We start from the raw sequence: 27,713 nt of genomic DNA, 5'->3' as shown, positions 1-27,713 counted from the left end.
GAATCTCTCTCTCTCACACACACACACATACAGACACACACACACACATACAGACACACACACACAGTCCTGAGGCTACTAAGAAAAGGATTTGTGATCCGGGGAGCACCCGACAATCTCCTCACTGGCACATTGTGAGGTGAGAGGACCAGATGGTCTTTGTCTTCCCTGACAGAGAGGCCTGTGTGCTGGGCTGAAGACCAGAGGACGAAGGGGGGGGGGGGGGGGGGAGAGAGACATGGGGGAGGGAGCTTCTCTTGTCAGACATCTTGTTGACATCAGTCACATGCTAATCATATGCAGAGAGGAAGATGTTCTCCCAGTCTGGGACCTGACAGACAGGTGTTGGCTGGGTTATGTAACAAACTGTGTGATCCAGTTAGTTTTCAGTGAGGATGCCGCAAGAGTGAAGCTGTCAAAGAGAGATATCTTGACTGTCATGCGGCGCACGTGTCAATGCTGTAAAAACGCTCTGTATAACTAGCAAGTCGAGAACCGTTTAGGGCACGTTTTTTTTATGCACAGAAACAATCAATAATCATTAATTGTCGGAAAGGGTTAGTGGCCACCCGTGTTTTGCCCCCGGGACACGAATGGTCCCGGTTTTTTGTTAAAATGTAGGCTATGTCGCAATTAAAATTTCATCGTTTTAAATCAGACGAAATTTGTAATTTCCTTCTACTGCTATTCTATTTTCTTCCTGGCTATGTTCAAACATCCAATTTAGTGTCCACAAACAGCTTACTTACACCTATGTGCAGACAGGCACATTATGAACATAAATTTAGAACTGATCTTTCCCTAAATCTTCAACTAACTTGTGTTCCAGGCTCCTTTCACAACAGATGAGTAGAAATGCAAGATGTTTTTGTTTGGGTTAGGATCATATCTAGCGGCCTGAAATGCCAGCCTGACAGCTACATTATTATCCTACATCTCAATTAATCATCCTCAGTCAATTAGATTCCGAGAACAGTTAGCCGATGTGTTCTTTCACGGCCCACATTGCACCAGCCATGTTTGTGAAAATGAAAACGTGTCTCGTTTAGCGTAGCCTACTCACCAAATCCACGAGTCAAACGGTACTACACCATATTCATTTCCTGTCCTTCACTGCCCTCCAGTGTTGGACAAGTGCACTGCATCTAAAAAAGTTTATTATGCATAGTACAAACCATTCAAGTTTTCCTTCCAAATAGAATCATTCAGTAGTGGTCTTCTTCTCTTGTTAATGTTGATAGAAAGTGATAGAAAGAGAAAGTGATACAATATTACGAAAGGAACGGTTTCTCACACTTTGACTTAAAATTGAGTAGGTTGTAGTCTTGGTTTAACATGGAATCTAGTCATTAGCTCCTTATCCTCGTAAATGTAATGATTGTCATTTATAAAGGTGTCATATGTATCAGTCTAAAAGATTGTTGTTGTATTAAATATAGCTTCCAGGTTAATACTTTTTCACATCCAATGATTTGACTGAATATACAGGAAACGTTGAAGTTCTGACGTTACAGTGTTTGGTTACGTGCCTTGTTAAACTGCGGGACGCTGTGACGCCATACCGCCGATAACCGAGAGACACGGTCCAAAAACAAAAACATCATATGTCACTTTTGTGACGACCAATCCTGTAGTCTTAGATGAGCTCAGACATTATCCTTAACCAGTTCATATAAAATGCTCGCATTCAGAATTCATGCGGTACGTAATGTGTCACTTTACCTTAGCCAATCATTAACTGATCCGGCGACTTGCGCATAATTGATTGGTGGTTCTGCAGTAGGGGCAGGTACCCCTCCAAACCGGACAGGCATCAGTGAAACTGCTGCCGTTACCGGTTCATGGGACCGAGAACCCCCCCTTGCTATAACCTCTTACTTCAGGTATGTCTTTCTGAATGGTGGATATTGCTATACGTTGCTGCTAATGGTATTTAACAATTCTTTTAACTGCGGGCTTGTCAGTTGTAGCAAATAGCCTACATGTCTCATGTTTTTCATATCTGCTGTTCTGCCGCAGCTCCTGTTAATGTTATGCACTTAAAGGTTCGTAGAGGAGTCATATTAGCCAGCTGGGCACGTGAGGACACCTGTATGAATGCATGTTATGTAGTGTCAACACAACGTCGATATGAACTGAACAGGGAATGAATGAAACTGATGTGTAATAGTAGGCTATCGCTTATCTTTGACGTTAATATTTCTATTTCAGAGCCTGCCTTTTGGCAGAGCACCAGTAGCCACCAGCAAGCCATGTGGAGTCTGAAGGCCAAATTCAAAAAGAATGAGGTAAGGATTAATAACTGAAGATGTTTTCAACCATCTACCTGGTCCACTGTGGAAGCTATGGAGACACAAATGTGTTGTCATTACTATGACAACAACACAGAGGGTTCTATTGATAACTTCCAACATGATATTGAACTCTTCACCCAGTTGTAGGCTGTTCTTTGTCAGGTGTGCTTGTGTGTGTGTGTGTGTGTGTGTTTGTGGGGGGCACCAGGCTGGGATTCAGTGTCACTAGCAGCAGGAGAGCAGGGCAGTCTGTAGACTGCTGCTGTAACCAAACCCATCAGGTAGCCTTTTAATTATTCACACACACGCACACGCACACACGCACACACTCACACACACACATACACACACACACGCACCTGCAAAGAACCCCCAATTTCCTACTGTTGCCCCCAGGATGCATGTGTTGAGATGGTGTGCACTAATATGTCCGAAAGAGATCTATGTCTTCCATGGTAGCAGCTGATATGTCCCATGATGCACTTTGCTCTGAGTAGAAACATTAACCCGCACCGCAGTGAGAGATGCAGATGATGGCTGACCTGACCAGTCCCCCTACTGATAGGTTGAGAGAGAGAGGGTAGGCTAAGTTATTAATCGCCCTCGGACGTAACCTTTCACTGCCGAAAGTGATCGGGCTTTTGTTCAGAAAGACGTGAGGGTTTTGGAAGAGAGTGAGAGCGAAGTAGAGAGTGAAAGAGAGAGAGAGGCAGAGAGAGAGAGGGGTGTGTATATATATAGAGAGAGAGAGGTAGAGAGACAGAGAACCGAGAGAGCGTGAAAGAGAGACAGAGGCTGATGCTGTATAATGGTGTCCTAGAAGCTCAGCATGCTACACATTCGTAGTCAGGCTACACTGTATTCAACTCTCTCCCAGGAATCACTCCAGGCCAACCTGCTTTGCTGCAATGCCTGCACACAGAACTAAGAAAACACCTCAATAAATCTCTACACTGTGTGTTAATGTGAGTCTTTGACCTCGGCGTGTGTGGGTAGACTGCATACGCTTTCCTGTGGGTGCTGATGCCAGGGTCACATGATGCGAGTTCAGTGTGACAGCGTGTCACTTCCTGCCCGCCCCTCTGCCAGCGGGGCCAGTTTCTCTCCCCTCGTTCTGCTGAACACTCACTTCCTGACAGGCCTGTGCTGGCTGCAGAGCTCCAATGCCCCAGCACAGCACAGGGAGGGAGGGCTGGAAGGGTAGAGGGAGGGCTGGGGGAGGGAGGGATGGAGGGGTAGAGGGAGGGCTGGGGGAGGGAGGGATGGAGGGGTAGAGGGAGGGGTGGATGGAGAGATGTATGGGAAAGGGAGGGATGGAGGGGGAGGGAGGGAGAGATGTATGGGAAAGGGAGGGAGGGAGGTGGGGGGGGGAGAGGTGGGGGGGGGGAGGGGTTGAGGGAGGAGATCTGACAGAAACTAATGAACAGGGGAACAGAGTATAGGAAGAGAAGAGACTGGGTTAGGTTGAGGAAAAGGAGGACAGGGGGGGATGGTGTGTGTGTGTGTGTAGGTGTGTGTGTTTACGTGTATATGTGTACGCAAGGTTTCCAGACTGAGCAGATCTCTGAAAGTACTTACCGGGTAGGACAGAAGGTGTTTGTGGAGAGAAGGATGAGCAGGGAGATGTCTTTGTGACGGTCGGTGAGTCCGCACAGTCCGCACAGTCCGCACAGTCTGAGTGTATGCGTTTATTTCCAACACTGGGGATGTTTCATTTGTCTAACTTTTGTCGAGCATGTAGCGAACAGTGGACCAATATTGTTATCGCAGTAGCTTAGCTTCACCAGTAGAGTCACAAGAACCTGAGGTATGACAGCGATGTGTGGCGATAGCCGGGTGTCAGTTTGTTTCGAGCGTCGGGTGTGCGCCGGGTAGTCAGGCTCGTCACCCCGGCGGACTGTGTCCCTGCTGCTCTGGACTCATGGACCCCCAGCCTCTGTTCAAGCTGGTGACCTGCCTCTGTCCCTGCCTCCGACCGCTGCCGGTAAGGTCGTCTCTGTCCTCCAGCCTAAAAATAGCCTGCTGTAATTCACCTGTCCTGCTGTGCTTGTATTTATGTCTCGGCCGTTATCGTCGATGGGAAATCTAGTTGTTGTGAACTTTGTTGTGTTTTTTCGTACTTGTAACGTGAACAAGTTTGCTGCGTTGGCGAGGGTTAGTAGTGCTGTCTGTATATCTAAATCCTAACCTGGACGTACTCTACTGTGCAGTATTAGACTGCACTGTTCCCTATCGTACTGTATCATACTGTATTGTACTGTTACTGTATGTGTCATCTGGGCTGTGTCATCGGATTACAGAGGCCAGTGTGCAGACCAGTATACTGGAGGTGAATGGCGACCCATGTGTGTGTGTGTGTGTGTCCTCCAGATCCAGGACTGGAGTAAGAGTGATGAGCGGCTGCTCCAGGCAGTGGAGCAGAACGAGCCTGAGAAGGTCGCGGCCCTGATCAGCAAGAAGGGGCTGTGTCCCACCAAGCTGGATGCGGAGGGGAAGTCCTCGTGAGTAGGACGCCGCAAGACAGCAGCTGCTCCGCATCGCACGTCTGATCGTGTCTCACTTCCTGTTGTTGTTTACACGTCCAGGTTTCATGCTTGCGCGTCCCGGGGTCGACTGGACTGCCTGGAGGTCATCCTCTCTCACGGTGTGGACGCCACCCTGCCGGACGGAGCAGGTGGGTCTCATTGGTCAAGGCTGGTCATACGCTCAGTCCCATTGGTCAAGGCCGGTAATCTGGTCACTGCTATTGATCTGACCAGTTTGGGTCTGCACTCCCTTTCAGAATCCTAACTACAATACAGCAGAGGTCTGGTTTCACTGTGCCGAGCTCCAAGTCTTTGTTGCTGTCTGATTAACTGACTTTATCACCCTCTCTCTCTTTCACTCGTTCTCAATGGTCTGGATCAACCTCAAGGTTACAGCGCCCTTCACCTGGCAGCTAAGAACGGCCATGCGGACTGCTTGAAAAGACTGTTACAGGTGGGGAGCCACACGTGACGTAGTGAGCTCACACAAAGCAGTTTCTAGGACAACTTGTGTGATGCCTTGTTCTCTTGTTGAACCCTGACAGGAGAGAATACCGGTAGATTGCACGGACAGCAGTGGTAGGACAGCCCTGCACCATGCTGGTGAGTACGGCAGCGGAGTTGGCCCAGAAAGGCACGCTAACGATGCTACGCTAACGATGCTACGCTAACGATGCTACGCTAACGATGCTACGCTAACGATGCTACGCTGCGTCCACATGGTGTCTCCCTTCCTCTGCAGCTGTGAGTGGCTGCCTCCACTGCACAGAAACCCTGTGGGACTTCAAGGCCAGCCTGGACGTCCAGGATGGGGTAGGTGGTGTGGGCCAGGGCTGGCTGCAATGCACTTCCTGTAAGCTGTGATGCTACATAAGTACATGGGGATCAATGGGGGATGGAGCTAGCGGGATGCTAGCCTGCTGTAAGCTCAGGGTGCTGTCTTTGTGTCAGGATGGAGCGACGCCTCTGATTCTGGGGGCGCAGATGAGCAGGGTGGAGTTGTGCGCCTTTCTGCTGGACCGGGGGGTCAGCGCCAACATACAGGACAGCCAGGGCAGGTAGGGGGCATTTCTGTGCTGGCACAAAGCAAAGAAATATGCACGCCGCCATCTTTGTAGTTTTGGAACGCTGAACCTTCGCCAGTTTCACGGAGAGTGTGGTGCTGTGTTGTGCTGGTTGTCGTCAGTGTTGTTGCGTGGTGGTGTTGTGGCGTCGGTGCGTGACGTGTTCTGTGTTGCCATGGCACCGTAGGTCAGCCCTGATGCTGGCCTGCGAGAGTGACAGTGCCGAGACGGTGGAAGTGTTGCTAAAGGGCGGGGCCAATCCCCAGTTGGTCGACGCCCTCGGGCAAGACGCCGCCCACTACAGCTCAGCGACAGCCAATCAGCGGATCGCACAGATGCTGCAGAACGGAGGTCCAGGTAAGACCTGGGGGTCTGACCAGGCTGGCGGCGCTCTGAAGGCCCAGTCCGGAGCTCCTCTCTGGGGCTGTGGTGGTCTGGTGCCTGGCTACTCTCTGGTTCCCCTGGGACATGACTCCATTCTGAAGGGCCTGGATTTAGGGGACAGCTGGGGGTAATTGTCAAGTCTGAAATAAAGAGCTTGACAAGCTCACTGTCCTTTGATCTTCAAACAAAGGCTTGGTGATTTATGAAAAACAGATGTGGTAGCGTTTGAAGTGGAAGGGGTTGATGGAGGGGTTTATGGAGGGGCTGATGGAGGGGGTGATGGAGGGGGTGATGGAGGGGGTGATGGAGGGGGTGATGGAGGGGGTGATGGAGGGTAGATGGAGGGTAGATGGAGGGTAGATGGAGGGTTTATGGAGGGGCTGATGGAGGGGGTGATGGAGGGTAGATGGAGGGTAGATGGAGGGGCTGATGGAGGGGGTGATGGAGGGGGTGATGGAGGGGGTGATGGAGGGGGTGATGGAGGGGGTGATGGAGGGGGTGATGGAGGGTAGATGGAGGGTAGATGGAGGGTAGATGGAGGGTAGATGGAGGGTAGATGGACTGTCAGGGGGGCAGCTGTGGGATGTACACATCATATATTCTAGTCTACTGTGGGAGTATGATCCAGTCAGGTTTAATGTGGGTGTGCTTCTTAATCATGACTGAACTGATAAGTCAGAGGTGTGTGTGTTAGCTTGCATGTGAGTGATTGAGTGTGTGTGTGTGTTTTACATCTCAGTGAGGCGGAGCTTAAACCATATTGTTGTTTGTCTCTCCTTATGCATACGTAGCCACTGAGGCCTCTGTCAGAGAGGTAACCCATCTCTCAGTCACCTCACACTACACACACACTGCTGAACACACACTGCTGAACACACACTACTGAACACACACTACTGAACACACACTACTGAACACACACTACTGAACACACACTGCTGAACACACGCTTCTGAACACCCCACTCTACTGTACACCCCATGACACACATAACAGAGTCTGTTTTCTGCTTGCTTGGCTTTTTTCTTTGGCTACCCCCTCCCCCTTCCTCTCGTATGCCCCCTTTTCTTGGGAATGTCACCCATGCGCATGTCTGCCCCCAGGAGCCCCCCACCCCCCCACCCCCGACGGGGGGCACCACCCCACGCAAGAGGAAGGCCCCCCCTCCCCCCCGCTCCCCTCCCCAGGTACAGAACCTTCCTCGGGGACAAAGCACATGGTTTCTCATTACATTTCAATAACGACTCATTTGATTTGCCATCAAGCGAACCTCTATACAGTCCTACACCATGAGATCTGACTACCACTCTTGCGGCTAAGCGTAACAACGTACGACCATTCATAAACGCCTGAGAACTTTGTGCCGTGTTCCAGGGTAGCCTGCCCTGCCCTGACGAGTCCCCGGAGCCCCCTGCCCAGAGCCCCTCTCCCCCTCCCCGGTCCCCAGGCACGCAGCACCCCGCCCAGGCCAGCCCTGTGAGTTCCCAGCCCCGCAGTCTAGCCCCCCCACACTGTAGACATGGACACACAGGGATACGCTGTCTTAGTTACATAGACACACGTCTGTCCAGGGGCATTGTTTTGGCTGTGTTCTGCTGCTGTGCGCGTGTATCCTGACTGTGTGTGTGTTTTTCCCGACTGTGTCGCCGCGGGAGACGGAGGACGAGGAGGTGTTCGAGGAGATGAGACGCCTGCGCCTGGAGAGAGGACGCCTCCTTCAGAAGATCAAAGGGCTGGAGCAGCTGCAGCAGAGCGCCCTCTCTGCCCAGGAGGAGGTACTGCAGGCGACATGACCCCCCCCCACTCCCCCTTCTCCCTTCACCAGCCACGCCCTCCACTAACAGACGACCTGTGACCTCTGCTCCGCTCCAGCTGTGCCAGGTGAAGGAGCGTCTCGAGCGTACGGAGGCGGAGCGAGACCGCCTGCAGGCGGAGCTGGAGGAGCTCAGGGCCGGCCAATCAGACGGCACGGAGGACATGGACGAGATGCTGGACTTCCCAGGTGTGTGTGTGTGTGTGTGAGGAAACCTGGCTGCGATTCTGTGATCATCCTCTCGTTTCATCGCTTCATTAAAGCGAGTTTGTTCCTTATCCGTATTTGGTTTCTCGTGTTTTTGGGGCTCGTTCGATCCTTGGGTGATTTGGTGGTTGTCTCCCCCCCCCCCCCAGGTGCTGAGATGCTGCTCTCCAGGAGGTCTAGAGAGCCGGACGAGGGCGCCTCCAAGGGGGAAGCGGACTCCCCCAGGCCCCCCTCGGGTCCTGCAGACCCGGGCGCTCTGGGGGACCTACGCAGACAAGTAGAGGAGCTGACCTCACAGAACACAGAGCTGACTCTCAAAGTGCAGGTGCGCTCGCACACACACACACACACACACACACACATGTACACACACACACACTGCCGGGCGTCGTTAACAAATTGAAACAGATGAGCTCATTCGGGGGCGTGTCCAGAGAAGTTCCGAGTCAGCACCTGGCTCAGCACCGTCATATTGGACCATTAGTCATAACTACTTCAGGTCCACGATGCAGACGCCATCCAGGTATAAATAGACTGGCATGGAGGAGAGGGGATCTGGGGCAGAGAGACATTCTCTGCTAAGTGGGTCATGTGTTGTAGACAGTCACAGTAGCGGTCTTTGGGGACTGGATCTGGTACATGGCCTTTGCTAGGCAGTTTATCACGACAGTAACTGCACAATCTGGATGTCATCTTCCCGTTGTCTTAATGACAGAGTATACATTTGTGTTTTTAACTGACTACGACAAGTATTTCAATCCAGAGGGACACTGGAGTGTGTCGAGTTCCGGGCCATCTCCTTTGTGACGTCACGTCCTGTGTGTCATGTGGTTAACCCTAACCGTCAGATGCTGGAGATGTTTGAGAAGGACGACACTGACATGCAGAGCTCCAGCTCAGACTTCGTCCCCATGGCCCAGTACGAGGGCCTGAGGAAGGAATTCGAAGCCCTGCAGGAGCGCTACTCCCAGTCCCAGGCCTCAGCCGAGGCCTCCAGCACGGCAGGAGAGGAGGGGTGAGCAACGCAGCGACGAGTGTCCTGTGTCATTTTGTCCACTCGGGCACCGGGGTTTAACCAGTGGGCCCCCCCCCCACGAGGAAACTCGACCTGAAACGAGAAAAATCTCCCATCGGTCGTTTTTTTTCCCGACGGCGTCTGTCCTTGCTCCAGGTGTGAGGAGGATGCGGAGGCGGAGGAGGTCGTGGAGGTGTTGAAGGAGAGGCTGTCAGGGCTGGAGGGGCAGCTGGCCTCCTCCCAGACCGAGCTGGAGGAGCTGAGGGAGCAGATGCGCCTGGGCGTGTTCTCCCTGGGGGAGGGGGAGGGGCCTGGGGCCGAGGAAGAGGAGGGGGAGGGAGGGGCCCGGCAGCTGAGGCAGCGGGTGAAGGAGCTGGAGGCGGAGCTGGTGGAGAGGCGGGGCCAGGGGGAGGGGCAGAGCGCCGATGGCGGCGAGGCGGCGCAGCAGCTGAGGGAGAGGGTGAAGGAGCTGGAGGCGGCGTTGGAGGAGAAGGAGGCAGCCGGGGGAGCGAGGCAGGAGGAGGAGGAGGACCGGGGCGAGGGCGAGACGGCCAGGGCCCTGAGGGCGAAGGTGAGCGAGCTGGAGGCGGCGCTGGGGGAGAGCGTGCGGCGCTCGGAGCTGGACGAGGTGCGAGTCACCCTGGGGCTGCAGTGCGAGCAGCTGGCCGGGGAGAGGGCGGAGGCGGCGGCCAGGCTGAACGAGGCCCTGCTGGAGCTGGAGAGGGTGAGGCCGCCCGCCCTGCGTCCGGTGGAGGAGGAGGAGGAGGAAGAGGAGGATGAGGAGGACGAAGAGGAGCGCTCGGAGGGGTCGGAGCCTTCCATGACCTCGGGTGAGCTCCTGCAGGAGAATCTTTCATCTCACACAGTCATCAAAAATATTCTACATTTGCACTAAAATGTATTTGAGGTTTTTATATTTTTCAGTAGGCATCGTGGACTTACCAGTCATCAGTCGAATTAGAGCGTTTCTTTTTTTTTTCATGTGCAATTGACCAATCAGAGCGCTCCCTGAGGCTCCGCCATGGTCGCTCCCCGGCGGCGGTGAGGCAGGAGCTGGAGGTGGCCAGGCAGGACGCGGCGCAGGCCCTGGACTGCCTGTGTGCCGAGAGGGAGGGCCGGGCGCAGGACGCCCTCCAGTGGAAGGGCGCGGTGCCACTGTCCCAGCACCAGGAGGCGCTGAAGGCCGTGTCCCAGCAGCTGGCCCAGACGGTGCAGGAGCTGCAGGGGGAGGCGGCCCTGAGGGAGGGGGCCGAGGCCGAGAACGCCAGGCTGGGGGCACAGCTCCAGACCCTGCAGGACTCCATACCCAGGGAGGAGCATGAGAAGGTCAAGGTCAGACACCAAGATGAGATGGATGGATAGATGGATAGATAAATGGATGGATAGATGGAGGGATGGATGGATGGATGGATGTATAGATGGATAGATAAATGGATGGATAGATGGATGGATGGATAGATGGATAGATAGATGGATAGATGGAGGGATGGATGGATAGATGGATAGATGGAGGGATGGACAAAAATAAATACCCAACGCCGACTCTGTGTGTTGTGCCGTCAGGCTGAGCTCCAGCGCTCCCTGGAGGCCAGCGAGAGCAGCGCCGCGACCGCCCGCGACGCCCTGAGCGACAAGGAGGCGGAGCTGAGGGAGCTGCGGTCCCAGAAGGCCGCGGAGCAGGGCGTGGTCTCCAAGGAGGACCACGAGGGCCAGCGCCTGGCCCTGCAGGCCGAGATCAACACCATCAGCGCGAGCTTCAACGACCTCACGCGCAAACACGAGAAGACCTGCACCGAGGTGCGGGCGGTCCCGACATGTGGTTTCTGAGCGCGTAGTGCTCCATCCCTTCACATGCCTTTGGTTCTCTCTTTTTGTCCCTCCCTCCCTCCCCCCCCCCCCCCCTCCCTCCCCCCCCCCCTCCCTCCCCCCCCCCCCCCCTCCCTCCCTCCCCAGGTGTTCCAGGTGCAGCGTGAGGCCCTGTTCAACAAGAGCGAGCGCCAGGTGGCCGAGGCTCAGCTGGCGGCCGTGCAGCGGCAGCTGGAGGACCTGCAGGCCCAGTCCAGCCACGTCCAGCAACTGCACAAAGACATGCAGGACTCCCAGGGCCTGGTCAAGGAGAAGGACCGCAAGGTGGCTCACAGGGGAGGGGAAGGGAGGGGAAGGGAGGGAAATGGAGGGGAGGGGATGGAGGAAGATATTGGTGAAAAGAGATGCCCACATCTCCAAAACATGCACGGGACAGGAGGTGAATGTGTGTGTGACCCCTTGCAGATAACCGAGCTGTCCAAGGAGGTGTTTCGTCTGAAGGAGGCTCTGGGCGCTCTGTCTCCACCCCTGGGCCTGTCGTCCACCTCCACCTCCTCGCCCCAGGTCAACCCCGGGCAGCAGATGGCGCTGCAGAACCGGGTGTCGGCCCTCACCCAGCAGCTCCAGGTCAGCCCAGAGAAACTCCTTTCACCACGTTCAAATCTTGAACGTCTTTTCAACTGTGGCATTGTTGATATTTTGTTCACCCTACATGGTTTGGCTAGCTGCTGTGACCGAGATGTCGTTGTTTTTCGCTAGCCATGCCTGGTAATATAGCTGTGACGTTATTCTGCTATGTGGCTAGTAAATACAGACCGTTTCTTGACTCTGGCCACCGAAATACTGTAGAACTGTGCACTTCTGATCATTGATCTTCAGCTGTATTGGCTATATGCATTTGTAAAGGTCAAATGTCACGTCAACGTTGTCCTTGTGTTGTTTTGGGTTCGAATACGATGGCTGTTCTCTGTGCAGGACTGGGAGAGGAAGCACCGACAGGTAGTAACAGTGTACCGTTCGCACCTGCTGGCTGCCGTACAGGTAAGGATGACACCCACTCGCACAACACTGATTCATCTGGGTTACATGCAGCTTAGACTCATCCCAGGAACCTGACTGATAATCTGAGTGCGTGTCTGTGTATACGTGCATGCATGGGAGCGTGTGTGTACGTACATTTGCGTGACCGTGTGTGTGTGTGTGCCCCTAGGGCCAGATGGATGAGGGCGTCCAGGCCTTGCTATTACAGATCCTGCGGATGACACACAAGGACCAGGGCCACTGACCCTGCCATCCCTCAGACATGAGACCTCGTCTCAACCCTCATCCGCCTTGTCCTGGACCGGAGACCAGGCCCCCCCCTCCTGCCCTGGGGCCCCCCCTCCTGCCCTGGGCCTGCAGTAGCTCACGCAACTCACGTACACTCAACTCTAATGACTGCGGAGGTAGATGCATGCGGTCGATTATGCTTCATGCTGTGTAACCGGTCAGACTTGGAGGATAGCCAGCTAGCTTGTGACGTCAGCTAGATTTAGTCTCGTGTCAACAGTGTGTGGAGCCCACAGATTTTGTATGATATTCTTACAATAAAATAAATACGAACCTCGAAGATGTGTCGGATTTACAAAATCAATGTTTGCTCTTGACTAGAGGAAGAAAAAAAATACTATTTTATATCTAGAAGTGAGATGGTATCTGGTGCTTGGTTGATTTACATTTTGACGTGCTGTAGTGCAGGACCTGTGAAGTCAAGCACAACACTGAAACATCTGTTTGAATTTTATTGACAAAATGCATTACAGAAGACGAGATACAAGAAAAGACCTGAGAAAGCAAAGTGGAAGATCTGGGAAGCTTAAATCATGGTGACAGAGACGCCTGCCTAAATAGGACAGCAAAGACCTGTTATATATCACTGATGGCACCACTCAATTCAAAACAGCTCCGAAATCATTTGACAACTGATATTGTGGTAAGCAAAGTGAAATAGGTCAGTCATTCAGAATGATGTGGGATTTAAACAATGTTCAAACCCTTAACAACTCCCACAAACCAGCAGCATAAAACGGAGTTCACGATAGCAGGTTGGGATTTTACCTCCATTTGATGTTGTTCGTTGATTCGCTTTGTTTAAGTAAGGTTTGGCATTTTGGAAAACGACAGCGCACCCCACGCACACTGTACCGAACACAAAACAATTCTCTTTCCTGTGAGTCATGTGTAATCCCAGCAGTCAACTTTGAAAAGACAAAACACGTGATATATTAAGGCACTGAATTTGGACGGGCTCTCGGTATACGGATAAAATATGGTTTAGACCTACATCCAGTCACAACCAGACCAGATAGATATCAACACATTCAACTGGGGGAAAGAACCAAGCTTTTTTTCCCCTTCGTTCTCTCTTTCTCTCGTGTGATGACACACAACACACGAGGACTACAGGTGGACAACCCCCCGTTACGAACCGGTCATCGGTGAAACAGCGACTGTGTCCACACCGACAGGCAGGAACTGACACTCGTCCTCGACTTCACCTCAGGGTTGCGTCGTGCTTGTAGTCTTTGCTTTGGGGCGTGGAGAGCTGTCAATCAAACCGTTGTCTGACATCTCCGAGGCGACGAGCGTGATCGTGCAGCTGGGACTGTGTGGCACGGCGAGGCTAATCGGTTAGCGGTTAGCTAACAGCGATCACCCTGATCGGTGCGACGCGGACTGCTACGACTCTCTCTGAAGCGTGTGGAGATCCGAGCAAAGTCCTTCACCTTCATCATCATTCAGATTGAGAGTGGCGTCTCCCTTTCAACGGTGGCCGTTTATTTTCTAGTTAGACTGAAGGGTTTGGGGGGGGGGGACACATGAAGCTTGGCCGATGTTTTTTCAAACGTTTGACAGTACAGTCTGTTCTCGTCTAAGAATTATTCGTACTGGACTAAAAGCCACAGGAATGGGATATGCTCGTCAGTAGCTGTGTAGACAGGATGGAACCAGGGAGAAGCTTCTAACCATCTCTCATCCTGCGCTTTGTGCATCATCTCACACTTCTGGGACAACTGAGTGTAACGCAGCTCTGATGAAGGCTGGTGATGTCCTTGACCCTTTGAGAACTCAGGATTTCCAGCCCCGGGATTGGTCAGACTGGGCTCCTATGGGCTGGACATCCTGTCTGAGGTGTTGCGGGTTAGCTTAGTTAATGACTGAAAGCTGACTGAAAGCTGACTGAGGCGCGGAGTGAAGACCGTGAACACTGTGGCTAAGCTGCGGGAGGTAGTCCTCTCTCTCCAGGCAGAGGGGGTCTCCGCTGTCCAGCTTCCCCCAGAGAAAGCTCCGGTTCTGGGGGTATGGCGACGTGGAGGCCCCCTCCTCTCTGGAGCTTGCACAGAAACGTGGGCCATCTTCTCTAGATCCTGACAGAGGGAGCAGAAATGAACAACAAAATGGCCATCGGCTAAACCGGAGAGGTTTCGACACTAAACAGCAAGCCGTTTTGTTTTTCCCACGGCGCCAGGCCTCTGTTAAAGCTGTCGCTCACCACACCCACCAGGTCGGGCAGGGTCGGGGAGGGGTGGGTGGGGTTCTTGTTGGCGGGGGTCACTGTTTCCGCCGGACCACCTGTTTCAGGTGGAGCTCGCTCTCGGCCGCCACGATGGGCAGCTCGTTCTTCAGGTGGTAGGCGATCAGGTGGCTGATGCTGTCGAACAGCATGTCTTTGGTGCGAACCTGAGGGACGACAGGCATAGGGAGGGGATTTGAACCTCTGACCTTTTGCTCGGTACTCAAATGCCCTATCGAGATCTTTTTCGAGAATTTTCCCGATTTGGATAGTGAAGGGGGAGAGCGACGGGAAATATACTCACCACTCCCTCTGGGTCCACCAGCAGCAGGTGCTTGGGCAGGCCGCAGTGCATGCCTGTCAGCACGTACTGGCCCGGGTTGGTGGCGCTGTCCCGCACCAAGAAGTCCCCGTCTCGAACCAGCAGCTTCTCGGCGTCGCGGCGGCTCATGCGCCCGTGGTACCAGGCCTCCCTGCGGAGCTGCTCCTCGGTGGGGGCGACGGGGGCACGGCGCCGGGGGGGGCTGGGCCACTGGTCCTCCAGCACCATCACACCGCCCATGGAAACAGCCCCGGAACCAGGCCCGGCAGAAGCCGCTCCGCTCCCCCCAGCTTCGTGTAGCTTCAGAGCGTCCTCAAACGGCCCTGCCGGTCACAAGACAGTCGTGATGTCGACACACACGCACGTGCACCCCCCCTCTATGTTCGAGCGGTCGTGGTGGGTTAAGGAGACTCACTCATGTCGAAGATGTCTTTCTTGGGGCTCTCGGGGACCCGGGCCCCCCGGGGGCCCTCGGCCCCCTGCTCCAGGGCCTCCAGGGTCTGGGTGTTCACGTACAGGTGCTCCTCGTAGTCCCGGCTCCCTGACGGGTGGCCGTCTGCACAGAGGTACCCATCCGATGTCAAACCTGTCGACCCAATTCACTTGTGATCAGTGCATGCTGGGAGGTATGAACACAAACATACAACAAACATACAACAAAAAAGGAAATTCTACAAAGAGAAAATGATTGACTCGTGTTTGATTTCCCCCTGGCACCAAAACACCCTATTTTCCAGCTTGTCGTAGACACGCAAACATTAAATCTACAAGATTGAGATTGATATCACCCGAACATCGTGACTTGCAGAACAAAAATGACCCGCAGTTCCATCTCTGGCCACACGGTGTCTCACCTGAGCCTCCATTATGGTCCGTGTCCCAGTGCAACTCGTAGCACAGTTGACCTGAGGGATAGGACGCCGTGTCTCTACGAGCAGGGGAGCCAATCTGAAAACAGACCACACAAGCACAGCCATAAACAACCGTTGCCAAAGATAATGAACTTGCGCTTGTTCGAGAACGCTAAGCCCCCCCCCCCCCCCCAACACTGTAAATCCGGCCTCTCTTGTAATACGATTTCGACGTTCGAGGCCTTGGCTGCAGAGAAGATGCTGGATTTCCCTCACCCATTAAGCAACACAAGAGGGCCTGTTTTCAATCTCTGACCATATCTATATCTGGCAATTATACAGCGAGTCCATCTAGTAGACAGTTATTGGGCTGCCTGTCGTGTTCCCAGAGCTCTCCTGCATGTAAACAATACGAGGCAGCGACGGGCAGGGCCATCCGTCATCCGTCTCGGGACGAACATCAAAGGGAGCCGGGCCGGATGAGCTCTGGAGGTTCACCTGGGCCGCCTTGCTCTGCGGCTGGCTGTGGACGTGGCCCAGCGCGGCCTGGCAGGGCCTCAGCCTCGAGTCCACCACTCCCCCGACGGGGGGCACCTTCCCGGGGATGCTGTTGTAGTAGTCGTGCTCGGAGGAGTCCTCGTCGTCGCCCCAGGCCGACTCGTCTGTCCTGATGGATCTGAGGACACGGTCGACACACGGTTAAGACGGCTTCGGGAGAGAGAGAGAGAGAGAGAGAGAGAGAGAGCAGAGCAGATCTGGTGACACACCTCCGCATCCGAGATGAACGGACAGAAATGAAATATCAAAGCCCAGGGGCCCCTGGGAAGCCATTGTCGGAGATTTATGCGAAACCAGAGCGGAACAGGACATCTCTGGAGACTTCCCGTCTCCACGCCGACAGGGAGGATGGCGCTCAGGTGACACCCAGCTTTAAATGGGCCTTCTAATTGTTTGTGACCAAAGGAGGGAGGAGGGATATCACAAGCCTGAGAAGATATCCTGGTGTGTCACATGACCACTAGTTTCATACTGAGGTGAATCCTTGTGGAAAATGTCAATATATCTGACCCTGGTCCTTGCTGTGTGTGTGTGTGTGTGTGTGTGTGTGTTGTTGTCTTACCTATCCATAGTAGGGATGGCCTTAGGTGGGCTGTGGAGGTACTGCTTGAACTGCAGCTCAAAGGCCTGTCCGATGGTGCTGATCACATTCTGGGCCAGGCCGTCACCACACTCCAGGATATGACATGCTGAGGGGGGGAAACACACGAGTCACTTCCTGGTTAGGTCAAAGTCCATCAAACATAATAAGGAAAATAAAAGGGTAAAAGAATAAAAAGTGACATTAACGTCACTTTATCAACAAGAAAACATAACCAGAAAGGAAATACCTCTCTGATTGACTGGGTCTTTTGCCACATACGCTACATAGTCAGGTGTGTCCTGCAACAGAGGGAGAAACGTAATAAAGACAGATTCTTCAGAACGTAACTCAATCAGAGTTCCTGGAAATACAGTCAAGCTAGATATGTGCTGCCTGGCAGTCGGTCCATTCCCCCAAACGAAGGAGGAGTAAGGAGAGAAGGGAATCTGAGGAGGAGATGAACTCACTGTGTCTCCCCCCGAAGCAAAGGAGATGGACTGCATAGGATGGTGTGCAATCACCTGGGAGAGGACGAGAGAGATAGGGAAAGAGAGAAATGGGGAGGCGTCCATTCAGGTGCATCTAGCTAGCATAGCAAACGTTGAACGTTGAGTGCGGCTGCTGGTGGCGAGTGAGAGAGCGTGTGTTTGTGAAAGCGCGCGTGTGTGTGAGAGCGCGCGTGTGAGTAAGAGCGCGTGTCTGTGTGTGAGAGCGCGTGTGTGTGTGTGAGAGCGCGCGCGTGTGTGTGTGTGTTCACCTGTCGTGTGGTGGGAATGAGGAGACTCAGGCCCTCGATGGAGATCTTGACGGCAATGCTCATGCCAGCGAAGCGCAGGTTGCTCTTCCCCATGATGGAGTTCAGGGCCTTGTTCACCGTCTGCAGGGGAGAGACATGAGAGGACCCGTGTTTTGGTCAGCACACATCCACAACGTGCTCGGCAAAGCAACTAAAGACCCGGCGTTCTGTAGGAGGGGAATACTGTACATGATCTGCCCATGACATGTCCATTACAACGGCTGATGGTACCTTTAAAGAGGGTTTTTTGTTACCTTCTTCCTCCAAGCTCCTTTGACCCCGGGAACGGCTTCACACAGTCTGTTAATGGCGTCCCTAAGAGACACGATGGTGCATCATCATCATCATCATCATCGTCATCATCCTCATCGTCATTATCCTCATCGTCATCGTCGTCGTCATCATCATCCTCATCGTCATCGTCCTCATCGTCATCGTCCTCATCATCATCGTCGTCGTCATCATCATCATCATCATCATCATCATCGTCGTCATCATCATCATCATCATCAACCACCGTCATTGTCATCATCATCCTCATCATCATCAACATCATCATCATCGTCGTCATCATCATCATCATCATCATCATCATCATCATCAACCACCGTCATTGTCATCATCATCATCAACCATCATCATCGTCATGGTAAAACATTTCGCAAGCTGATCAATAGCAGCTCTGTGCGACTCCCTCGGGCTTAGGTCAAAGGTCAAGTCAGTGATCCATCTCGGGGCAAAGGTCACGGCAAGTCCAACCAGCAAAGGGTGAGTCCCTAAGGGTGGGAGAATCCTGGAAGCCAGGTGGTTTGGTGGAGCACAAGGATTTCTGGAAGTTTGAGACCCACAATTAGGGATTCCCATGGTGCACAGCCTCGTCAGTCTGAATGGACCTTGTTTGAGTTTCTTTCAGTTCAAAGTATCAATCCTTCAACAACAGAGGGTTGAAACGTTCTGGTAGCCAGGGGCGATTGCACTCTATGGAGTTTATGTGACGTGTCAGTAATTACATTCAATTGTTGGGTTGTACCGCTAGGGGGGAAAGCATATAAAGGACGGCACTTACAACCAGAATGTATTAGGAACCTGCTAAAATAAACGACTCAAGGAAACTAGCTGTTTAAGATTCAAGCTGTCTTTATTATGATGCAGTCTGGTGGCTGTAAGGAGTTTATATGGGAATAGGTCGAATATAGCTTTGTGATAGAGAATTTGCCTGTAGATGAACCATAACAGGTTCAAATCCCCCCCGCCCCCCCTCCCTGTTTGTTGCTTTGGAAAAGGCGCCTGCAAAATGAACACTTTGTTATTGTTATCGTGTCCCTGTCAGAGATGGCAGGGTGCAGTGGGTCTGCCTGGGCCAGAGGACAGGCAGGGTGCAGTGGGTCTGCCTGGGCCAGAGGACAGGCAGGGTGCAGTGGGTCTGCCTGGGCCAGAGGACAGGCAGGGTGCAGTGGGTCTGCCTGGGCCAGAGGACAGGCAGGGTGCAGTGGGTCTGCCTGGGCCAGAGGACAGGCAGGGTGCAGTGGGTCTGCCTGGGACAGAGGACAGGCAGGGTGCAGTGGGTCTGCCTGGACCAGAGGACAGGCAGGGTGCAGTGGGTCTGCCTGGGCCAGAGGACAGGCAGGGTGCAGTGGGTCTGCCTGGACCAGAGGACAGGCAGGGTGCAGTGGGTCTGCCTGGGCCAAAGGACAGGCAGGATAACAGGAGGTGGGGCCAGAGGACCCTGCCCCTATCGAATGACTCGTAAATATTTAAAAAGCAGGGACAGTCTCGCTGTCATCACAGAGATTTTGTTTTTGTTTTTTCAAACAGCTCTGCGCATGAATAGCTGTCTGACGACAGCGCTGGTGCGGTCCCTGGAAGGACTGCGTCTCAGGACGGCTGGTTGGCGTTTGAGTCTGTGGTCAGTCGCACAGGGACCAGGGTGTAGTTGCAAGGTTCATTTTCGTTGTACTCACAGATGTTGAGTTCATGCGTGTGTAACAACCTTTGGGTTGACAGCCAGTGACAAAGCACTGCACACACTGAACAAACTCATTCAAATTGAATCTAATATAAGACTTCTGAATTGGTCGCAGTTCAGACTAAACTGATCTTGATCAACCACGTAAGCAGATTAATCTCCATAATCGGTCATCACAACAGATTTGTTTACAAATGTGGGCCTAAATTGGAAAACAAATGACTTCCCACAACCTCAGAGTACAGTCGACTACCATGTGTCTATCCCTTCTCAACTTACACTCCACACAGACACGTAAACAAGGTGCTTTCTCTCATTTGGTTGGTGACGAGTACCTCCTCTGACCCCCACGGACCTTGTCCTTGTTTGGTGGTGGTGGGGTGACGGGGGGCAGGGGGGCTGGTGTGAGGAGGGCTGGTGTGAGTGTGAGGATCGAGGGGGGGGGGGGGCAGGGGGTGTACTCGTGAGGGCTGCTGCAGCTTTCCACAGTCATTAGCGAACATCATCAATAATGGATCTCTCCATCGCTCCATCTCTGCCTCGCTCCATGTGCACTTAAGCCCTGAGTCTGGGGGGGATGGATTTCAGCCTATCGATCATGGAAGAGGGAGAGAGGAAGGGAGAGGGAGAGAGAGGGAGAGAGAGGGAGAGAGATAGAGATAGAGGGAGAGAGATAGAGGGAAAGAGATAGAGAAAGAGAGGAAGGGAGAGAGAGAGAGAGAGACAAAGAGAGAGAGGAAGGGAGAGAGAGAGAGATAGAGGGAGAGAGATAGAGGGAGAGAGATAGAGAAAGAGAGGAAGGGAGAGAGAGAGAGACACAGAGAGAGAGGGAGAGTGAGAGAGGAAGGGAGAGAGAGGGAGAGAGATAGAGAAAAAGAGGAAGGGAGAGAGAGAGAGGGAGAGAGGGAGATGGAGAGAGAGGGAGGGAGATGGAGAGAGAGGGAGGGAGGGAGGGTGGGAGGGAGTGGTAGAGAGAGATATAGATAGAGAGAGAGACAGAAGAGAGGGAGGGAGAGAGAAAAAAGGAGAGACAGAGGGAGAGACTGCGAGGTAAGCCCAACCTCCATTTTCAACGACGTAGAAACACAGACACAACCAAACTAACCCTAACATCCATCTGGCAATGTAGAAAAACTGCTCGCCTTTGCAAAAATATAAGCCCAGCCTAGTCCAGCCCAGCCAAGCCCAGCCCAGTCCCCCAGCTTACCTTGTCACCTGGGTCCGGGTGTTGAAATCCAAGGACCGCATGGACTTCAGTACCTCGATGCAGCCCATGTACTGCAACGACACAAACATGACCCACCATGACTCCCAACTTCAACTTCACATAGCACATCCAACTTCCTTTTTGGTTTTCCAACAGGTAGCTATAACTGTCTAGCCATTACTAACTAGCTAGCCTCGTGCCACTATCCTCTGAGTCTACTTCTTCCATGGCCAGATCAGCCCTCCTCGGTAACATGGCCGTCTTGTGATTACTTATTCAAATGCACGACAGGCTACTAGTGCTGGACGTGTCCCTTTAGACTGAGCCCTGGTGGTTTGCAGACTGTGAGAGTGGCAGGGTAATGGCTAGGTCGAGGTGGTAATGGCCCTCCGAGTTGATTAGTGGCACTAAGAGCTCCGAGGCAAGAGGGAGGTGTGTGTTTGTGCACTTGTTTTGTACGCGCGGGTGTGTTTGTTTGTGCGAGCGTGGTCGTTAATGCGTGTTTGGCTGTGTGGGGTTATTTTGCTTGCTTCTGTGTGTGCGCATTGGCGGGTGGGTGTTTTATGCGCGCATCTCGGTGCGTGTGTGTGTGTGTGGGGGTTGGGCCGCTTCTGCTGATGTGCAGATATCGTCCACCCAAGAACATATTTGTATTCCTCTACTGATAGCAGTGGTCCTCTTCCTCAAGGAAAACAAGCCCGATATCAGCCGCAGGCGAGCAAGTCATCCTCTCTATACAACGTCCGAGAGGCCGACTCCACCGTACTATCCTGCTGTATTATCCTAATTTGACTTCAAACAAACCAGGATCTACTGATAGATGGTTGGTTGGCTCGACATCCTGTGGCTGTCTGGAGCGAAAGCAGACAATGACTCTCCCAGCTAACTAGTCTGCCTGAGAGCTACACGGACATCCTAACCAGATTAGGAAACGGGGGGGATCAATCATTGGTCTTTTCCTCTTCTCTCTTTCCCTCTCTCCCTCTGTCTTTTCAATGCCTTCATTGTCACTCTCCCTCTCCTTCCCGACGCACTGCAGCCATACCCTCCGCCCCCCCCCATCTGTCCTTTCTCTCCCTCTATCTCTCCATCACTCCCTCTAACTCTTCTTCCTTCTGCCCTCCCTCCCTCTCCCCTCCCTCTATCTCTCCCTCGATCTCAGTTGTTACGAGTCTGTTCCTGAAACTAGGCAAGCAGAATTTCCAAGAAACTTTCTTCAGATATGCAGACAATGTGCCTCAGAAAGGGGTCATTTCTCTTTTATTACGTTGCCTCGAAGGAAGTGGATTCGAGTGAAGGATATATTATCGTGTTAGCCAATCTAGCTGCTCTATCACTGCCACACGGAACATCCTGTACGACTCAAGACTTTATTATCTAATGTCTGCTTGGTCAGGCCAGATGCAGAGCCAGGGATAGCGGGAAGGATGGAGGGAGGGATGGAGGCCCAGCCTGCCTGGGTTCATGTTCCTCTGACTGGTTAGGCACGATGGCTGGCTGACTGCTTTTGGTAGGATGGTTGACTGACTGGTTCCCCATGACAATCTGACTGATTCTACAGCTGCAGGGGATTGCTTTCCCAGCATGCAGTGCAGTGCCCTGTCAGAGCGGCACACGCAGGCCAACCACGGCTACTGGCAGGGGCCTTCAGAGGGGCTGCGTGGGCAGACAGGAAGTGGCAGGAAGGAAGTGAAACACAGGGTTTGCTGTGGCTCCCTGTCTCTGTCGGGCTGCGCTAGGGGGAGGCTACGTGACGAGGAGGCTAACTGCCATTCTGATGTCTGTCGCCTTTTTCCGCTGGGCTAGGAGACAAAACCACACAGCCGTCTCTGCCTGTGAGCGTTTACCCCAATGACAACGCCAGGCTCCAAACCTTGTTGGTTTGATTTTTTGCTTGGCCGGGGAAGGCAGAAAGCCTCCGGTCTAAGGTTCGAGGTGTGGGTGTGTGAGAGCAGAGGGACGCTGGTGGATGGCGGGGGAAGCCTCCCCGCAGGTCACGGCCGTCCAGGTCGCTAATGCGGCCCTCTTCCTCTGCCATCACATGACGACTGTGATTTAAATGTAATTGAATAGAGTAATGAAGGGTGCCTGTGTAACGTGGTTAGAAAGCGTGCTGGGGGCCCGGGCGCTGCTAATCGAGAGCCATGTCGCTTTGCTGTGGTCGAGGCTGTGTGTGTGTGTGTGTGTGTGGAGGGCGGGTGGGGGGACTGGAGGAGATCGCTGAGGGGAGATCATTGACATTGACGTCACACGGTCTGCTTGGGATAGTAACCCTTGGTGTGCCTGAGAAACCCGAAGGAGAAAGTGTCACCACTACTGATGTGACACGTGGGGGGCATTTTAGGCCGACGCTACTGTGCGGCACAAAAAGGACACATGCACCCATATTTTGTCGGTTTCTTAGGTATCTTCGGGAAATGAACACATTTACAATCATCTACGGTGCATTTGGTGTTGCGGTGAACATTGTCATTATAAAGACGGCTTACATTCATGCAAATGTTCATAGGTGAAATGAAACCGTATTGATTAATATTATCAAGTATTATCAAATCAAAATAAACAAATCGGACTTGCGAGGAAAAGCCACTCCCACGCGCATGTTTACGCACCCGAACGTGACAAAAGCTAAGCACAACCCAGCGCTCATTCCATTATTCCTCGCCATTAATAGCGGTCAGCTGACCAGTCATTTCTTCACCACTCATTGACTCCAATTTCTTTTGTCCCCGTCGCTGCATTATACAGCGGCTCTGACGACTTGGATCATTTGATGATTAATCTCCACACCCTGGAGCAGAGAGGCTGGCACACACACTGCGAGGCATGCAGTCCCACAGTCCACATCTCTCCGGATTAAATGATGTATTCCTAAAGCTTGGCCCCGCCATATTAGCTGCATAGCACACAGCCTGCCATTCCAGCACTCGCTTGTACCCCTGAGAGGCGGTTTAAACGGTCGACTGCCTCCGGCCAGTTTACAAAGAACACCAATTCCCTAATGAACTGGGATGAGGCCAGGCAGAGGTAGAATGATCTACTACTTAAAGTGAATGAATCACTGGAAAACTGGATGAAACAAGCAAAAGACCACTGAGCAGAAGACCACAACAACAAAACAAAGAGGCAATGGAGGCACAAGGGCCATGCAGACAGGCAGACATAGAGACATTCACTAAGAACATACAGAAAGACATACAGTGACGCTAGGTGCCTCCCCACTCACCCTGACGATATAGGAGGCTCCCGTTCCCGTGATCGTCTTGTCTGGGTGCAGCCAGCCCTGGGAGGGCTTGTGCATGAAGCTGCCCTTCTGGTTGAAGTCCTCTCCTCCCAGCCACATCCCCTCCACCCTGGTCCTGCGGCTCATCCCTGACCTGGAGCTGGGGGTGCTAGGGCCTCCGGGGCTCCCTTCCGCCTCTACGGCCCCCAAACCGTGGCCTCCTGGGCTGCTGGAGACGGCCGCTGCTCTGAGGCGACCGATGGCCTGTAGGGAACAGGGGGTGACACACACAGGGTCACAGGAGTTCAGCACTGCAGCCAGGCTGGCTACGGGACCACTGGCCGAGGCCCCGCCGGCCCCATGGGAGGAGGCCTGGGAGGGGGCCGCCGCCTTGCCAGAGTCCTTGCTGGAGGAGGAGCTGGAGCTGGAGTTGGAGGGGCTCCGGCTGAGCAGGGCGTTGGAGAACTTCCACTGGGGCATCCTGGGGATGAGCATGCAGAAGGTGGTGGTCCTCTCCTGCTCCCCGTCCAAGCAGGGGGAGTCGGCCAGGGCCGGGGCTGCGGAGGAGGGCCGGGGGGAGGGCTCCAGGGGCGGCAGGGGGGGCAGCGGCAGGCTGGGGGGGGCGGAGGAGGGGATGACCGGGCTGGCCACCACTTTGCCGCTCATGGCTAAGCTCTGCATCAGGTCGTCGGAGGAGGTCACAGAGTCGTTGCGGAAGCGGCCATACTTTGGCTTAAGTAGCATGCCCGGCGAGGCCTACCGAAGCAGGGGCCGTGAGGGGGGGGGGGGTCCACTGACAGAGAATGAGGAGAAACGGGATGGGGTAGGGAGGGAGGGTGTGATAGAAGAAAAGGAGGGGAAAATCTGCCGATCCTTCCGGAAAGAGCTGTATCCCTGTCGGGGGTGGGGGGGTGAGGTTGTCCTGTCCGGTCTTCTCCCAGTCACACGCGGTCTCTCCCTCACAGCGCTCGCGGCTCCCTGTGTTCTGAGCTGGCCCTCAGTCTGCTGCTCTGCACAGCTTCCTCGCGCACTCCCCCCCCCCATGCTCGCTCGCTCTCTCTCCCTCTCTCTCTCTGGGTGATGTCATCGTGTTATTGCTCGTTTATTAGCCCTGCCCAGCTGCTCTCAGGCAGCATTAGCTAAAGCACATCTGCCTCGTTCGTCCTCCCCCTGCACACACACCCACATACAAAACACAGGGAGCGTCCCACGGCAGAGCGGCACTCATCACCACGACGACACATGGCCACAGCGCCATGGAGACTACAGCCACTGCTTCGCCGCAAGCTAAGACATTACGACCTACAAGGGAGGAGGACTTCACTCAAACGTTTTAAAAGACAAATACAAACGCGGCATTCTCCCCCCCCCCCCCTCTTTCTTGTACTGAATTGAGCTGTGAATTACGCTAACCTCAAAACAGGGGAAGGAAATATATGAACCGAGTGTTATAAACACAGGCTGTTCTGATTACAGAGTAAGTAAGAGCAGAATGATTTTGAAATAAATGTACTTTACCTTCTGGCGTCTCTGCTCTGTAATCTACAGGCTCGATCGTTAGGGTAGAGTGACACCAATGAAAGGTGCCGCATCCTTTTCTTGACACCCGTGGAAACCTTTCATCTGTTTATTAACTGGGGGAGTAAGGTGGCTGAGCGGTGAGGGAGTTGGGCTAGTAATCTGAAGGTTGCCAGTTCGATTCCCGGTCGGTGCACATGACGTTGTGTCCTTGGGCAAGGCACTTCACCCTACTTGCCTCGGGGAGAATGTCCCTGTACTTAGTGTAAGTCGCTCTGGATAAGAGCGTCTCCTAAAATGACTAAATGTAAATGTAAATTAACTCATCAGAGGCCTCTTGCGACATAAGCCATGCATGCTCCGTTGCCAGTGACATAGCCAATTTTAGTACTGCCTCAACGATGCCAAAATAACCAAACAGGAAATACTGTTTTTAGACCTGCTCTGAGGCTTCATGATATTGTCATCGGACAGAACACATACAGAGGGGTGTGTGTGTGTTGTGTGTGTGTTGTTTGTGACCATAGACTTAATTTGAAACAACACAAAAAAAGTTACTACTACCCAGTGACCAACCATTAATGATGCTGCACCACAGCAAGAAAACAAAGATTCAAACTCACTACATCTGTCTGAATCCTCCCCCCCTCTCAAGTCTTCCACTATACCCTCCCACTGCAACCCCCCCCCCCCCCCTCCCCCTCCCTCTCTCCCCATTAAACCACCCCAGCCCCCTTGCTTCCAACCCCCACTCCCCAGAGAGCTGTACTGGCGATCATCGAGAGAGGCCAGGCATTTTCCCCCTCCACAGTCTAACCTCTTACTCTCTGACTGCCGAAGAGAGGCGGAGGGGGGGGAAATGGGTTAAGCAGGGATTTGATCGGTCTACCTTTCGGGGAAGCAGACCCAGGATTCACATATGTACACACTGTATGCCCTTCGTCGCAGGAGATAATCAAAACACAAGGTTGGGCCTGCCAAAGGGAAGACTTTTATCATGCAGGATACTAGCAGACTGATATCTGCTGTGATATAGGGTAGAGAGAAAAGAAGATTTGTTCTGTACAAGAGAGCCCATAAAAGTGTTTTGACTCCAGTCCTCTGAAGACACAGGTCATATAACGTGTGTTTTGTGAGTGCTGATGATGCACTGTAGATGGATGAATTCCTGGGATCACTTAGCAAAGTGATAAACACACCCGAATAGCATCTCTTTTCTGCCATCAAAAAGGCTATTGAGAAATGCCCAAGACATGTCACGCTTCTTTTTAAAAGGTCAGCGATTGAAACTGTCGAGGCTGAGAAAGGCTGATGCGACAATAAAAAACCTGTGCGTGACAAGAAACTTTGCTTGTGCCAGATAGGCAGTTTGTGCAAACAGATCCTGACTAAAGATAGAAAAATATGACATTTTCATGCTGTGGCTCAATGTGCAGTGCAGCTAATAAAAGTGTGCCAGAACTCACCTACACATCAAAGGAAATAGATGATATCTGAGTTTGGTTCCACGGTTTCAGGAGATCGACAGAATGAACCCAAGTTTCCACGTAGTGAGAACATTTAGCTATTAAGTCTCTGTTACCACTAACCTGTACGCCTCTTAGGCAAGTCACACACAAACACACACACAAACACACACACACACACCACCTCCTCCCCATTCAAACAACCAATCACATCATTAACTTGTTCAAAGGAGTATTAGAGATACGAAAGCTAAGTTGCTAAGCTAAGAAAGCTAACAAAGGTCAAATAACCCTCTGGTGGGGTCACTGCCCTGTAGCCTAGCCTACTAATATAACTGAATTAATGAAAGATAAATGTTTTAAAAACGTTAAAACAATGTAGGCCTATGATAGCCTACATCATCGATATATCAGTACACGAGTTATAACAATACAATATTATCATGTGGTTTACTAAGGCATTAACTCACACATACAGTATGTATTCAATATAAATACTAAATGTTGCCTTTTTATCAATCTAGGCATTTTGATAAAACATATCTTTATACAAAACATAGCA

General features: G+C 52.8%; 2 protein-coding genes across 8 annotated transcripts; one reads left to right on the top strand and one right to left on the bottom strand.

Moving 5' to 3' along the window:
• The first annotated feature begins 3,686 nt into the window (after positions 1-3,686).
• ankrd24 (ankyrin repeat domain 24) lies at positions 3,687-12,699 on the top strand. The gene is made up of 22 exons (XM_047015108.1): positions 3,687-4,278; positions 4,665-4,795; positions 4,880-4,968; positions 5,209-5,273; positions 5,365-5,422; positions 5,562-5,632; positions 5,771-5,877; positions 6,071-6,240; positions 7,059-7,081; positions 7,371-7,454; positions 7,642-7,743; positions 7,923-8,042; positions 8,140-8,269; positions 8,437-8,612; positions 9,136-9,302; positions 9,459-10,132; positions 10,303-10,634; positions 10,866-11,099; positions 11,256-11,432; positions 11,574-11,735; positions 12,084-12,149; positions 12,319-12,699. The coding sequence occupies exons 1-22, from the start codon at positions 4,216-4,218 to the stop codon at positions 12,391-12,393; spliced, it is 3,276 nt and encodes a 1,091-aa protein (XP_046871064.1). The 5' UTR covers positions 3,687-4,215; the 3' UTR covers positions 12,394-12,699.
• Positions 12,700-12,891: 192 nt separating this feature from the next.
• On the bottom strand, positions 12,892-27,439 carry shc2 (SHC (Src homology 2 domain containing) transforming protein 2). 7 transcript variants are annotated; one of them, XR_006955550.1, is made up of 13 exons: positions 24,171-25,881; positions 20,945-21,015; positions 18,026-18,086; positions 17,733-17,852; positions 17,443-17,496; positions 17,223-17,280; positions 16,955-17,081; positions 16,333-16,510; positions 15,838-15,931; positions 15,399-15,569; positions 14,966-15,306; positions 14,650-14,828; positions 12,892-14,515 (listed from the first exon to the last, which is right to left on the bottom strand). XR_006955550.1 is itself a non-coding variant. In XM_047015100.1 (13 exons), the coding sequence occupies exons 2-13, from the start codon at positions 24,312-24,314 to the stop codon at positions 14,700-14,702; spliced, it is 1,548 nt and encodes a 515-aa protein (XP_046871056.1). In that variant the 5' UTR covers positions 24,315-24,431; positions 27,152-27,439; the 3' UTR covers positions 12,892-14,699. The 7 variants fall into 7 exon arrangements, 6 of the variants coding, with proteins under 6 accessions (XP_046871056.1, XP_046871058.1, XP_046871057.1 ...); XM_047015100.1 differs by adding an exon at positions 27,152-27,439 and having other exon boundaries at positions 12,892-14,828; positions 24,171-24,431; XM_047015102.1 differs by adding an exon at positions 27,156-27,439 and having other exon boundaries at positions 12,892-14,828; positions 24,171-24,431.
• Between the last annotated feature and the right edge of the window lie 274 nt (positions 27,440-27,713).

The sequence above is a fragment of the Hypomesus transpacificus genome, unplaced genomic scaffold (genome assembly GCF_021917145.1).
Source record: "Hypomesus transpacificus isolate Combined female unplaced genomic scaffold, fHypTra1 scaffold_270, whole genome shotgun sequence".
Taxonomy (NCBI): domain Eukaryota; kingdom Metazoa; phylum Chordata; class Actinopteri; order Osmeriformes; family Osmeridae; genus Hypomesus; species Hypomesus transpacificus.
Note: the sequence above shows the minus strand (reverse complement) of the source record. Positions and strands in the feature narration are given on the sequence as shown.